A 14,703-nucleotide genomic window follows, 5' to 3' on the forward strand; every position below is an offset into this window, starting at 1 on the left:
ACCCCCCAAAAATACTTCTTGTGTGTTTGAATCTTTTTCGATGATTCAAAGTTAAAGTCACTTTTGGCTTTCCCAACAGCTGCTTTTGTTGCTCTGACTACAGATGCTTAAATTTTAATAAGCAAAACTGAACATCAGCAAAAAGGAATGTACTCTGCTGTTGCCTTAATTGGAATAACTTTTGAATTACCAAGTACTCTACTAGCACGCAGTGTAGCCAGAATTTAGGTGGGGACTTTCAGTGGCTTTATTTGATGGCTGCACCAGAATGTTTTTGTTTTCTCAAATTATAAATTATGAAGAAAATAACCACAAACTCGTTTTGTTGTTGTTTCTTTCCCCACTTGACAACCACACTGGGAAAAAAACATGATAATATATTTGGGTTTTTTTTCCCCACGATCTGGGGCTCTTCTAGGAAAGCGTTTGCTTTCTGTGGAATAGCTACAGCAGCTCCAAGAAAGAAAAAAAACCAACAAAAAAACAAATCCAGCCTCACATTTTAAGCTCTGACTGCATACAGAAACCATGTGGGCCGGATAACCGCGCAGGGATGAATGGATGCGCTCCGTGCGTCAGAGGCAAGTAGGAAAAGTATTTTCCCTGAAACAGACGGCAGAATTTCTTACAGCGTGGCTTCCCGCATAAAATTATTCGCACATGAATCTCAAAAGTGTGGCCTGCATTTGTTTTAGTGACCTCAACCAAAGTTGGTCAGAGTGGACGGAAAGACGAATGAATTTCAACGCAGAACATACGTAACGAAAACTTGTTAGAGGTTTCAGACGACTTGAAACTGAGGCAGAGGATCAAATTTGAGCTGGATAACAAGCTAGACGTGAACTCAGAGCTGCAATGAAATGGGTTTAGACCAAGTTAGATTAATGTGTTAGAAAGGCCTAAAGTCCAAAAATAAAGCTGTGGCAAGGTTTGAAAATTCATCCAGTCTGACTGAGCTGGATCGATTTCGTATGGTTGAAATGTGCACCGTTAATGCGTGAGCAGAAAGTTTCCATAGATACGAGTTAAACCTTGATCTACCAGATAAAGAGGCAGTATTATGTAAAAATCAACTTTTTTTGAGCTTTAATTCATGTTATGTGACTCCCTCATTCAGCTCCTTCAGACTAGCCAGCTGCAATTAGCAAACACCTGGTGGAGCTGCCCTTCTGCTGAGCTCATTATATGAGCTGCTTCTCACTGCATCGCTGGTAAAACGTAGATAAGGGGTTAATAGAGGAGCCATGTTGTAGTGGAGCTTCAGAGAGAGCAGGAGCTTCTTAAAGAGACAGAGGCCCAATTTCAAGGCGGCAAATTACCAAATCAAATTTCTGTTAAGTCACATTTGATACATACAGCATTTTTAGAAAAACTGAAGGTAACACAGTTACTTATTTGATTGTGCTATAAAATGACACCATATGGCTGGAAAGTACTTAATAATAACAATAATATTAATAATACATAATACTGTCCCTCTACTTGTACAAAAAAAAAAACTTAAAAAGCCCAGAAGTCGTGTTAGAGGAGCTATGAGAGCTGAACTGGTTCACTTCATGCTGAAGCAACAATAGAACGTTTTCGAAAAACAGAGTCTGAACAAAGCTGATTCTGTAATAAATATAACTGTGTCTTTATTTACAGAACATCTTGAAAAGTTAAAACATCAGCAGCACAAGTGAACAAGTATGTAGAAGACAAATTATGTACATCTATGAACATATTTACAAACTGCGGTTAATCATTGAACAGAAAAAAGACTTCAGGTATGTCTCTCCTTCCCTGTCTGACACCGTAATAGCTGTGTTTCCATTCACCATAAAATTGCACAAATTGAAATTACAAAAATAAATTTGCTTAACAAACATGCCAATCTTCCAAAAAATAAAAACTAAAAAATAAAAAAAAAATCGCGTTTTTGTGCTAGAATTAAGTGTTTTTTTCAGCCGTATCAAAAATAAATGTATTTCACAAATCCGCAACGGAAACATGTTTGTTCGCGTCACATGATCAACGGCCGGATGTTCCTATACTGGCGGGAACGACAAAAAAAAAAAACAACAACAACAACAACAGGAGGTAGTAGAAAGGTGATGGTTTGTTTTTCGGACAATGTGCGGCTGGCTTATCGGTCTATAAAAACCTGTTGAATCCGCAGCTCTTCTGTAAAGTCAGCGACTACAATTTCCCCATTTCCAAGGCTCATCAACGATAGGTGATGAGCGCGAGCGCCACGGCCGAATTATAAACACGCGCCATGAAACCGACCGTAATTTTTAATGTCTTACCGCGTGAACAAGTTTACGTGTCACGTGTGATTTATTTAAAATCCATTTCTTATTTAATTTAAACATCAATTGCGAAATTGTTTTGGTTTTTTTCGACTTTAGCTGAATATAGTCAAAGGATTTGCGCACGTTCGTAACGGAAACGACGTCACGTGAACGCAGCAGAACCATTTCATCAACATATGATGAAGAGCAGGTATATAACAGAAACTCTTGAGTTCAATAGCACCAACATGAACACACAGACATCTCAATAAAAGGCACATACTGTACATTCGCTGTACAACAAAACTATAACTGATATCTAGATGTTTTTTTGTTTTGTTTGTTTTAACCACATGCCATTCCTTCACCAGGACTGCTGGTGTAAAAGGGGAGAACATAAATGCATACTTGACTGGATGCGGAGCATTAAACTCGGCTCGGTTGGTCCCACGTGGCTGCATTAAAGTTTCCCCAACTCCGAGGAATGTATGAACCTTCTGAACGTTTCATACCGGAGACATCTGGAGAAGATCTAGAGAGCTACACGAAACTTCGAGCAGCGTTTGGTTCTGACGTTTTTTTTGTTTTTTTTCCTAAGCAGGTGAAGTGTAACCAGAACTTGAAGAACTTACATTAGTGCCTTCTGGCAGAAGGTTTTTGCACACAACACGCAGCCGTCTATTCAGTGGTTGACCTGTTGCATTCATGACTTAGTGGAACTATTGTGTTACTGCGTTCAGAGCCAGACGATTGATTGTTAGCTACAGTTAGAGGTAAAAAAATAAAATAAAATAATCAAACCCTGCCAGTAGAGTACTGTTCAATCTGTCTTATGTATTTGAAATGATAAATAACACACACACAAAAAAATAAATCTCCATTAAAAGCTTCTCGACTTCTCCTAAACTTGATTAGGAAGTTGCAATGAACATTAAGAGAATCAAGAGAAAGCTAAAAACAACAAAAATAATAATCTCATCTTAAAAACTGCTTTGCTCCAATTTAACCATCAGGATCACAGTTTAAATATACTGGAGAACACATGACGGTCAGCTGGTTTGTTTTAAGATATAAACCTGAGATGTTATATAACGTGATGTGCACTCCGACGTCAACTTTTTCACCCTGTTATTTTCACAGTAAAGCACTCGTTTGTTAGTGAGGATGTAGTGGTCTAAGGCTGTCAGGCGCTGGCTTTGTATGTTCTCTGCGTGAGGTAAAAAAATATATAAATATATACTAAAGGCCTCAAATAGTGTGTTCACTGAGGCACAATGTTTTTCCCCCACTTTGTAATTCTTCTTTCAGTTTTCAATGAAGGAAGGATTGTCCGCCTCTTCGTCCAAGCTCACAATTTGTCTCTGATGAAATGAGAGAAAAGGATGTTAGACGTGCAACAGATCGTACCAGGTAGCTTTCTGCTAACGTGGCATTGCAATAGCAATCATGTGAACATGTCACAATCATAAACTCCAGTGTAAGTTCAACAATTTTATAGCAATGCACAATTTATTGGCACCAACACCGGTTATCTGCTGATATTAGCCATCTGTAACATATCGGTATCAGTCTGATAATTAAAACTGGGCCAATATTAACAACCGATATTTATTTTAATTTTGTCCTTTTCCAAATATGTCAAAAAGGTAGTAAAATGGATATAATATTGGTAAATATCAGTTATCGCCCACAACAGCAACCTTAAAATCGGATATCGATATCGGCCCAATTTTTTTTGCATCAGTGCATCCCTACAATTTTATGTAATAAACCAACACAAAGTAAGTAATTGTGGTGAAGAGATAAACACTTTCAACCTCTTTTACAAATAAAGATTTTTTTTAAAAAGTGGAGTGGAATTATATTCAGCTCTCTTTGCTCTGATAACTAAATAAAATCCAGTGCAACCAATTGTCATTAAGAGAATCCCATGTGTTAGAGTGGCCCATTCAAAGACCGGCATTAAATTCAACTTAGAATTTATGGCAACACTTGAAAACTCATATTTACAGATGCTTTCCATCCAATCTGACTGAGTTTAGGCTATTTTGCAAAGAAGAATGGTTAGAAATCCCCAGCTTTATCTGTAACGTCAGTAGAGGCATGCTGAAAAACTCTTGGTGGATAATCTTCTTGTTTGTGTTGGTATATTATCACACATATTCTTGTATAATATACTAAACTTTGTGGTTGTGATGTGAAAAAGTTCAAATGGTTTGAATACTTTCTTACAAGCAACCTTAAAGACTTACTTTAGGGTAGGCGTAACCTTCCAGGCTCTGGCTCCTCCAGATGTGAACCTGGTCCTCAGTGGTTTTCTGATAGACGGGGTTATGAAAGTGCATTGTGTTGGTGTTCTGGAGCCTGTAGTATCTCCACAGCAACACGCCCCCGACGGCCACCAGACAAAGTATCGCTGTTTTGGGAGGGAGAAATCAAAAGTGAGAGATGAGAGAAAGATGTTTCTGATCGTTGAGAAAAGGCAAAATGAGGCCAAAACATACCTAGAGGAAGGACAAAGTAAAGCGTTTTTGAGGTGCTGGAGGTAGTTTCGGGTATAACTGCGACACCTTTAGGTGGAACACCTGAGGATAAGATTATCACATAATGTTGTCATAATGATCACAGAGAAGGAATCTATAAAAACAGAAATATTTACAACTGCTACTTTCAAAACTTGCCTGGAGTCGTGACAGGAGCAACTGTGGTAGTCTGGAAGATTTTAGGCTTTTCTGGCTGAGGGGAGGGCTTCTTTGGTAAAGGTGTGGTGGTCCGAACCGCAGGCCTGGTGGGATGCCGCACTGACTTGGTGGCTGTAGTGGTGATTATGGGAGGCACTGTGGTAGTAATTGGAACCCGGGGCTTCTGCGTTGTCTTTGGCGGCGTGGTCTTTGGTGGCGTTGTAGGGACAACAGGAGGGTGGGTAGTCGAGGCCTGAGACTCTGAAGAAGCTGAAGGAGTTGGAACAGCTGGTAGAGTAGAAACCAAGCGAAGAATGTAGCTGTTAATATTTTATCTGGAAAATATTAAAACAACAACTTTCTGTGACGGATTTACCCACCAGGCACACATGTCCTCATATCCCCTGCTAGCATCGTATTATCTGGACAGACACAGGTGTATTTTGGGGGGTGGGTGCCTATTTGGGGGGCAGCTAGGCACATGAATTCACAGGTGCTGTTGGAGACCTGGCACCAGTTCCTTCCTGCAACAGGAAATGGAATACAGTTTTGCTTAAGTTGTTGTACAGATGGAAGGTGTTATTAACATTCTCTTTGTTGGGTTCTTTGTAGACTTATTACTAACAGAGAATACTTTTGTGAGCCGCTGAGTTAGTATCGGTTCTCAGTATGTTCGAGTGCATAGCTGCGTCTTATCGGGGATGCAACTGTCTTACCAGCAGGTTGCTTGAGGTTGTGGTAAAGAACGATGTCCTCGGGGGACGAAAGATGTTCCGCCACCGGTGCGATGTCACCACCAGTCAGCCTGTTGGCGCTGAGGATGGCGTTATTGCCGACGTCTGTCCAGAACACTCTTTCCTAAAAACGACCAGAGCGCTACTTAAAACACTTGGGAAATTGCGGAAAGAAAAATTGGTGATCATAATTTGTGGGGGATTTTAATTGGAAAAAATTTCCACCTCGAATACGGTGAGTCCCAGCGGGTGAGCCAGCTTGTCCTCGTCGATGATCAGGGTGCGCCGACCGCCGCCTTGCACGTCGATGCTGGAGAGCGTGTGCAGCTTTGAGTCCACCCAGTAGAGGCGCTGGTTCAGCAGGTCTGAGTCACCAGTGGGGGTTGCATGAGAAGAAGACCATTAGCATTAATGTACACATGAATAAATAAACAAGCTGAAGCCAGATGGGGCATGAGGTCACCTATTGTGATGCCATTAGGCCACACGATGTTGTCCGTGACCAGAGCGGTGCGGTCTACTCCATTAAGGCCTCCCTTTTCGATCTTTGCAGGACTCCCCCAGTCGGTCCAGTAGATGAAGCTGTAGGGTGAAAAAGTTTAAAGATGCTGGTGGCTGCAGATCACGCAAACATAAAAATGAGACAAAACCCCCCCAAAGAAACGCACTTGGAATGTGGGTCCACCACAATGGCACGGGGCTTCGATAAGTCTTGGTGAAAGAGGGTTTTGCGGCGGCTACCGTCAGCGGTTACCACGGAGACAGTCTTCCGAATGCTGTCAGTCCAGTACAGGTTGCCGTGGACCCAATCGAAGGCTATTCCTTCAGGACCATCGATGTCGCTGCCTATCACCACATTGTGATGGGAGTAGTCCTCTGCTGAGTCCATTGGGGTTCTGGGTGAAAGGTCAAAGCAGCAGTCAAACAAAACCAAACGGGAACATAAAACAATAATACAGTAACTTAAATGTGAATTTAATCCTAATAACCTGTAGATTTTCTTCAGTGAAAGATCGGACCAGTACATCTCTTGGGTGGCCACGTTCATGTCCAGGGCCACCACGTTCTTTAATCGGGGGATCACTCTTGTGTACTCACTTCTGTCCAGGGTCATCTTTCTGACCTCGTGGCGGTTGGTGAAGAAAAGGTAAGGTGTTGTACCTGCAAAATAAAGGTCAAGAATTTAAATCTATTTTAAAATGACTTTTGTTGTTAGAAAGACAACACAAACACCTACAGCGGTAACAAAAGGTAGTTGGAGGTGAGTACAGAAGTACGCCATGTCACTGTACGTCAAGTAAGTGACGTACGGTTTAGGGATGTGTTTTAAAAATCTGCTTGGAGGTCATGCTTACCAACAGCTTTGCAAGCTTGCGTCGCCGGGTCAATATGATAACCTTCCTCACAGTCGCATTTGTAACCGCCCATCTGGTTGATGCAGATTTGGCTGCAGGTTTCTGGGTTTGCGCACTCATCAATGTCTAACCCGGAGAAGAAAAAAAACAAAGTTGAGAAACCAACCAGAACGTTCCTTCTTATCTGAAAGCACAGCCTGTCACAGAGAAAGACAGCAAACAGATTTCTGGCATCACTTCTTAGCCTGAGCTAAGTTCACGGTCTGACCTAACCTGACTGAGAGGGAACAGATGTTCAGTCATTTTGTCCTGCCGCTCCGTTGCTTACCTTCACACCGTCTCTTAGCGACGAGGCTGTATCCAGCTGGACACAGGCACTCGTAGCCAATCTTCAGGTCGTTGCAGATATGAGAACAGCCGCCGTTGTTGTAGAGACACTCGTTGGAGCCTGCAGAGACGAGAAGGTGATTTATTTTCCCGAGGATATAATTGCAGCTTTCGGAGGACACAATTAGCCGTAATTAAGCGGGGAAAGCTTTGAATGCGGAGTGTCGCCGCTCACCGCACTCCCTAAGCGGCTCGTCTGACCAGTCCCTGCAGTCACGCTTGTTGTCGCATACCCGCTCCATGCTTACGCACTCTCCGCTGAGACACCTGAACCGGTTCGGACCGTCGCAGTGGCTCACTGGGGGACGGGAGGGCATGAAAAATGAATCAGGTAACACCCAAAATACGCCGCTGGTCTCCGGGAAGACAGAGCGGGAGACGGGGTCGATGTGTACCGTTGATGCAGCCGACTTCGTCGCTCATGTCTGTGCAGTCGTACCGGTGGTTGCATTGGTTGCTGCCGTGGATGCACGTACCATCGCCGCATTCAAACTCATCGGGGCGACACGTGGAATGAGCTGCAGAAAGAGAGAGACAACAGTGGAGGGATTTTTTTTTTTTTTTTTTACATCTGTTCTATGTTTTCTACGTTTTTTCCAGACAATGTCTCTCATTGTGATTTGCTGGTGCGCTTAAGTCTTAGAAATGGCAGAACTAATTACTTTGTTTCTCATCTTTCATTGACTTTCTTAAAGTTGAGAGTGAAGAGTTCCTTTTTGATACTTTTACCCTACTTCATGCTGTCAGACAGGTCCTACTTAAAGTATGAGCTCTGTCTGGGATAATCAGGGTCTGCTTTTGTAGTTAAAGCATAACTTAACAATTTGGTTAAATTTAAAAAAGTAAAATAAAACGCTTTGTTGATCATGTATCTGTTTGAAGGACAACAAGAAGCTACAATATCTGCATTACCAGTTCGGAAACTTATCAGTTAATCTTTGAATACAAACATGAAATGAAATTATTTACCACATCCAGCTTCATCGGATCGATCAAGACAGTCAGTATCGCCATCGCACCTCCAGCTGACATGGACGCACTCCCCGTTGCCGCACTGGTATTCCTGGAGGGAGCACTGGTGAATGGGAGCGCGCGTGGGGGTCCTCGTGGCGCAGTTCTGGGCCCACTCGTCCGAGCCGTCGGAGCAGTCTGCGTCGCCGTCGCAGGCCCACAGCCGGGGAACACAAACGCTGTTGTTGCACTGGAAGGACGCGCCGCTGCACGTGATTGGCGGGCAGGAGGCCTCGTCGCTGCCGTCATCGCAGTCGGCATCTTTGTCGCACACAAAGGAGGAGGAGACGCACTGGCCGCTCGTGCAGCGAAACTCGGAGTCTGAGCACTGCTTGGCAGCTGGGATGGAGGGGAATATATATTTATTTATTTTATTTTTATTTATTTTTTAGGATTTTTGCCTTTATTTTACAAGAGACTGACAGGAAAGAGGATTGTCGAGGACTGAAGCCTCGCGCGCTACTGCCGCGCGCAACATGGACAAATTTAAGCTAACCACGGAGCAAAGACAGAAAACAGAGCAGCAAAAATAAATAAATAAATAAGTAAAAATAAAATAAAAGACCGGTTCTGAAAGAAGCCAAGCAGGATAAAACACAAACTTACCACAGTCCTGTTCATCGGCTCCACTGACGCAGTCCGTTTCTCCGTCACAGCGCCAGGTGCTCGGTATGCACAGGGTCACGTGACCCGTGCACCTGAACTCCGTTGGTTTGCAAGTTTTGTCCACTGGAATTGATAATATAGAAAATATTGGATATTTTACCAACTTTATATTTGCTACTCTATTGAGATGGTTGAATTTGTGTGAACTGAAGGTGAGACACTACGGGGCTGAATAGATTAATCGCGATTAATCGATTATTGAAATAATGGTCAACAAATTAGATTAACTGGAGCATACGGACTAAAAGAGGCAAATTTGCTGAGAGAACAGCACACTGAGAGTGGCAATAAAGACAAACCTGTACTAGAAATATATTCATTTTGGATTTAAGATATATAAATATGTTCTACACAAAACTCAAGTTGTATCTATTTAGCTTTACCTGGTTCAAATTCTGTAAAAAAAAAATGTAAATAAATAAAAAATAGATTTCCTAATAAGTAAATGTTGCTATCCAATTATTAATTGATTAGCAGTCAACAGATCAGCCGTGCATCATTTACTGCAAATGATCAAGAGTTCACTAAAGGAATGCTCTTATATTTTTGCATTTTAGTAGAAAATATATATATATTTCTTATTTTTTTTTAATTAATTTACTTATTTGTTTGTTGGCATTTGTTAATATATTTCTAAAACTGCATTAAAAAAAGCTTAAATAAAAAAATCTGCAGAATTTTTTTTTATCCAACTAATCATCCGAATAATCAATAGAACGATCAATAGATCGATTACGTAAATAATCGTCAGTTGCAGCTCTATAAGAATACAGTCCAACAGCGGAGGATGCTCACCGCAGGTTCCGGGAAGCTCATCTGTGCCGTCTCCACAGTCGTCTGTGCCATCACACACCCAGATGGATGTGATGCTCTTCCCATTCCCACAGAGGAACTGGCTGGGTTTCTGGGTTAAAGCCTCTGTGACAGAAATATGATCGTGTGGCTTTAGAAAGAATCCAAAACCTAAATCAAAATAGTTTTGTGTCAACAATTTAACAGAAGACCAAAGAAGACTGTGACGCGAGCTTCTTCGTTATTTTTGCGTAAGCTGCTCTTAAAATTTCCAAGATGGGGCTTCCATAGAACCAGCGCATTTCACTGGACTGAGAACAAGAGAATCATTTAGCAGCCGAGTCAGCACCTCCACATTTAATGTCAGCAATCTGAAAATACAGTTTCCCAAAGGTCAGAAGCCGTAACACTCACCAATGTAAAAACTACCCACAAGTTGCTCATGCACTTTTTTTTTCTTTTTTTTAATAACGAAGGCTGGAGTGTACATTTAAGACCAGAACTGCCCTTAGTCCTCCACACCAGCAGGGGTCCCCACAGAGTACTTGACACTTCACATTAATCAGGTTTGCAAATGTACGAGTAACACATTAGCATCACTTGTATAGCTTTAACAAGCAGCTAAAATGTAACTTGATTTTGTTAAGTAAGCAGTTTAAATGTTAGGTAAGAATGGTTGAAATTTGACGTAAAAGAAAATCCTTAAAATCCACAAAAACAAATCGTATGTAAAATACTCACTAATTTCTTTGGTTTCATTTTGTTTCATCAGTTTATGTTGCTGAAAATGGGAAACGTTTTTTTCATGTCTTTATGTACAATATTAAGCCCCACCACGAACACAATGATCAGTCTGAGAAAGACGCCACCGCTTCGGAAACATCGATCGCCATGCGTCTAAAATCGAAGACACGGCGATGACGTCATTTGACGTCGATTTCAAAATTGTTCCTTTTTTTTTTTTCTTTTTTGTTCTTTCTTTTCCTGAAACTGGTGCCACGTTACCAAAGCTATTTCCATGCTGGATGTTTACTTAATGGGCTTAAAGTTCAGAGCTCCAGAGGCAAACTGGACCAAATGGCAGCGTTATTGACCGACTGCAAAACACTTCTGGGAAAATAACAAATGTGCTCTTGGCTGCTACACATCTTTGAAATGTCAAAAAAAAAATCTAATATAATCTACCCTCAACAGATTAACTAAAAGAGGAACAAAGAGAAAAAAAAACATTGGAAACGTATAGAATCACCAAAAATGTATTGATTTCTGCACGAGGTGAGACAAATCTGGAGTCTGTCGCCGAATCTACATAGATGAAACTTGTTTTTCTTTCCATAACCCTTTTTCAAAGTGTTTGAAATGAATGTCCTTGCGACTGGCTGCGGTGGTGACCTTTTTGGGTGGCAACCAGCTCCGACATGTTTCAACCACACACCATACACCCAAAAACCCAGCATGCCGAGAACTGGTCCGACGGCAGCTTCAGGAGCGCCTTAGTTCAAAACCAAAACTACATGAATGTAGTTTCATCACAGTGTTTTTCTTCCTTTTTTTTTTTTTTTTTCTTTTCTTTTAAAAACATCTGTCCCCACTGCGAAGGATACGTCAGCTCTTCTGGGAAGCGCTGGATCGCTTACAAGTCAAACATAAATTTATCCAAACATAAACAAGCCGATTTATTTGGAAGTGGCACGAAGGTTTCCCCTTATTACCTCCTCCCCATTCTGTGTGACGTTACAATTTATTTGAGTCAGTTTTTTATGTGATAGTTGCACAATTATGAAGTGGTACAAAAAGAAAAAGAAAAAATGAAAAATTGGCATTTATGGCTAAACTTGAAAGCCAAAGTGCCAGGCTGTATTGAATAAGCTGAAGTCAACAGAGTAAAACTTGCTGAAACGTGACAATTGAGCATAAACAGAAACGAGGGTCGAAGTCAACAGTTGAGGAGTAAAACATATAAACAAATATTAGAAAAAGAGGCAGAACTGGAAGCTGACCTGCAGAAGACGAGCAACTGTTAGCTGAAAAGTGCTGAAGGAGCCAAATTGTTTATTTCATGTATAATAAACGAAAAACCCAACAGTCACCACAGCATGACGCTGCCGCCACCGTGCTTCAGTTCGTCTTGACGGGTTTGTAATTTCTATTTTTATCTTGGTTTTTTTTTTGTATCGTAATAGAATATATGTGGACACATAAACCCTGAATTAATACTGAGTTGATTCTGAAAGTGCACTTTATTTCATTTAGGGGGGTTAGAGTACAGGGGAGGGTCAACTATAATTGCACGTCAACCACTTTGTACGTTTCCATTTGCAAAACAAAATTACATTTCTATATTTATATAGAATTTTTCTTCCACTTTTACAATTTTGCTTCACCACTCTAGTACTGTTTTCTCACATATTTTATTTTATTTTTTAAAGTTCTTTTGAGCTTTTTCAACAGCCAACAAGCAGCTCAAACCTTATTGGATGTAAAAAGCCCCCAAGACAATAAGAACCGGTAAAATTGATTAATGAAATAAAATCAATGAAAAGGACTCACACAAACTACTATAAAATACTTTTTGTTTTGTAAATTAAATCCATTTTGCTAAGATGTATAATATTACATATTAAAGGAAACGTTTCCTCCTTCCACATGCAGAATTTTTTGCGAGCCGGAGATGATATGTCTGACCTACATACATGCATAAAGAGGCGAGCCCTCCCCTCCTCATCTGGGACACTTAGAGGAGTGCTGCACTTTAAAGAAAAAATTTTAATTATTTTCTATAAAAGCGCACGCGACTGAACCACACAATACAGCAAAAGTAGGAGAAGTGCGTGAATTTGAAACATTTAAACTCGCAAAATTTTTTTTTACAAAGAGTGGAAATGTGAACTTACCGGTGTGACCAAAGAGGCAGATGACAAGAATCAGAGGGAGTCTCATCTTTCTGGCAGATGGATGAACCCTGAAGCCCACCGGTTCTTACAGAGAGGGAATCGGACCCCCAACCCTCCCCAAGAAAAATTAAGAATAAAAAAAAATTTAAAAAATAGTGGCAGCAGTGTTTTATTAATAGTAACTTGGGCTCCAGCACCGTAGATGCTCCCGGCGTCACAGTCTGACACACAGTGCGGTGTTTGACAACATCAGAGTCATTTCAATGTGGTCCACGGGTGGGTGGGGTCCGCGGGGGGCCCCGGCGAAGGGGTGGGCGGGGTCTGGGCATGGTGTGATTTCGGAGGTGCACGCCCTCCACATATAGGAGGCGGGACTTCTGAGCCAATAGCGTTTTACTGCGTAATTTAACCTGGAGACATTGGGTTTCATTCACTGGAGGCGAAGCTTTGGGCCTGTGATCCGAGAGGCAGCTGGGAATCTGGACTGAGTGGAAATGTTACTGGGGGTCAAGGAGGAAAATGGTTAAGAAGGGAAAGCAGGACAAGGTTTTTGCTGGAGCTATAGTTGAAAATTCCACATGGCAATTCATATTCTCACAGATTCTCGATTGGCTATAAGCCTGGACTTTGACTGGACCAATCCAACCATTGAATAGAATGAAATTTCTTGACTGGATTTTCTTCAAGAGGCCCACGAATGTGATTTTGGCAAGAATCGTCTTTCCAAACAATGTTTTAGGGGGGAATAAAAAAGAAAAAAAGATCTGGGTCGTTATTTTAGGACGGTGACGACATTCAACCGTTTAGTATTTGTCTTTGTAAGCAACTTTTTGAACTTCATTTCAATTTAATGATGCTAATTGTGTTGGTCGATTCAGTGAACTACATTGAAGTTTGGGACAAAATGCAAAAATGTCCAAGCTGTATTCAAATTTTTGCAACATTTTGACAGGATATAGTATACCTGTATTCTAACCGATTTATAAGTTGAGTTTTCCGAGCTTAAAGTCAGAAAAACAAAGAGAAAGTTTCCCCAGAGTTTGTAATTCAATTGGAGAAAAGTTGGTTTCTCACCAACGTTGACCTCAAAATCCAACATGGCTGCTTTACGTATGAAGCACAGGCACTTTGTATCAAATTACGTCTTTCAGAGACAGCTCTATATAATCTTCTTCAGTAAATTTGCTGCTATACTCACTAAAAGTGCAAAAATACAGACAAAATGTAAAAACAATCGCCAGCTTGCATTGCTAGTAGCCATTAGCCTGGTTAGCTAATGCAACAGATTTTCAAATAACTGGAACTCGGTCAAATTGGGTTCGATGTCATTACAGGATCAAAGTTATGACTTCAGAGGTAAATGAATCACGAGAGTAAGAGATTCACCTCACAGACAAACCAGTAGACACAATTTACTCTGAGGTAACCAAACTAATTTATGATAAACCTCAGAGGAACGCTGCATGCATCAAATTAGCCGATCAACTCACCCTATTTCTGTCTTCTAATCTATAGGCTTATGAGGTAAATGACTTTGTCAGCTTTGCAAAAGTTTGTTTGACCTTCTAAAATCCCCAAAAACGGTCTACAATTTTCACAACGCCGCATCGTACAGATGCACATCCCTGACTTTTTGTTTCCGGTTTTAAACTTAAACAAAACGATAAAGACGTTTTCGGGACGCAGGGCTTCGGAGCGGCACGCCCTCCTGCTGCTGCTGCTGCTGCAACCGACGTCCTCGCTCCTCCTCAAGGTGAGCAAACCGTTAACAGGCGGGGTCAGCGGGGTCACCGACGTTTGAGGATCCATTGTTGTGGCCTAACGGGTTTTTTTTTTTAGTGACTGCCAACTGTGAGCGTCAAATCAGGTTCTGCCAGGTCCCTCCGGCGCTCCCACGGTGGGAATTTCGC

General features: G+C 41.4%; 1 protein-coding gene across 1 annotated transcript; it reads right to left on the minus strand.

The window, feature by feature from the left end:
- Window positions 1–2,337: 2,337 nt before the first annotated feature.
- On the minus strand, window positions 2,338–13,037 carry ldlra (low density lipoprotein receptor a). The gene is made up of 18 exons (XM_032587961.1): window positions 12,794–13,037; window positions 9,903–10,025; window positions 9,048–9,170; window positions 8,400–8,780; window positions 7,826–7,948; window positions 7,606–7,728; window positions 7,372–7,491; window positions 7,044–7,169; window positions 6,678–6,849; window positions 6,357–6,584; window positions 6,152–6,270; window positions 5,914–6,053; window positions 5,671–5,812; window positions 5,335–5,478; window positions 4,955–5,242; window positions 4,778–4,858; window positions 4,526–4,689; window positions 2,338–3,634 (listed from the first exon to the last, which is right to left on the minus strand). The coding sequence occupies exons 1-18, from the start codon at window positions 12,837–12,839 to the stop codon at window positions 3,578–3,580; spliced, it is 2,700 nt and encodes an 899-aa protein (XP_032443852.1). The 5' UTR covers window positions 12,840–13,037; the 3' UTR covers window positions 2,338–3,577.
- Window positions 13,038–14,703: the final 1,666 nt, after the last annotated feature.

This window comes from Xiphophorus hellerii, chromosome 16 (genome assembly GCF_003331165.1).
Source record: "Xiphophorus hellerii strain 12219 chromosome 16, Xiphophorus_hellerii-4.1, whole genome shotgun sequence".
NCBI classification, from domain to species: Eukaryota; Metazoa; Chordata; class Actinopteri; order Cyprinodontiformes; family Poeciliidae; genus Xiphophorus; species Xiphophorus hellerii.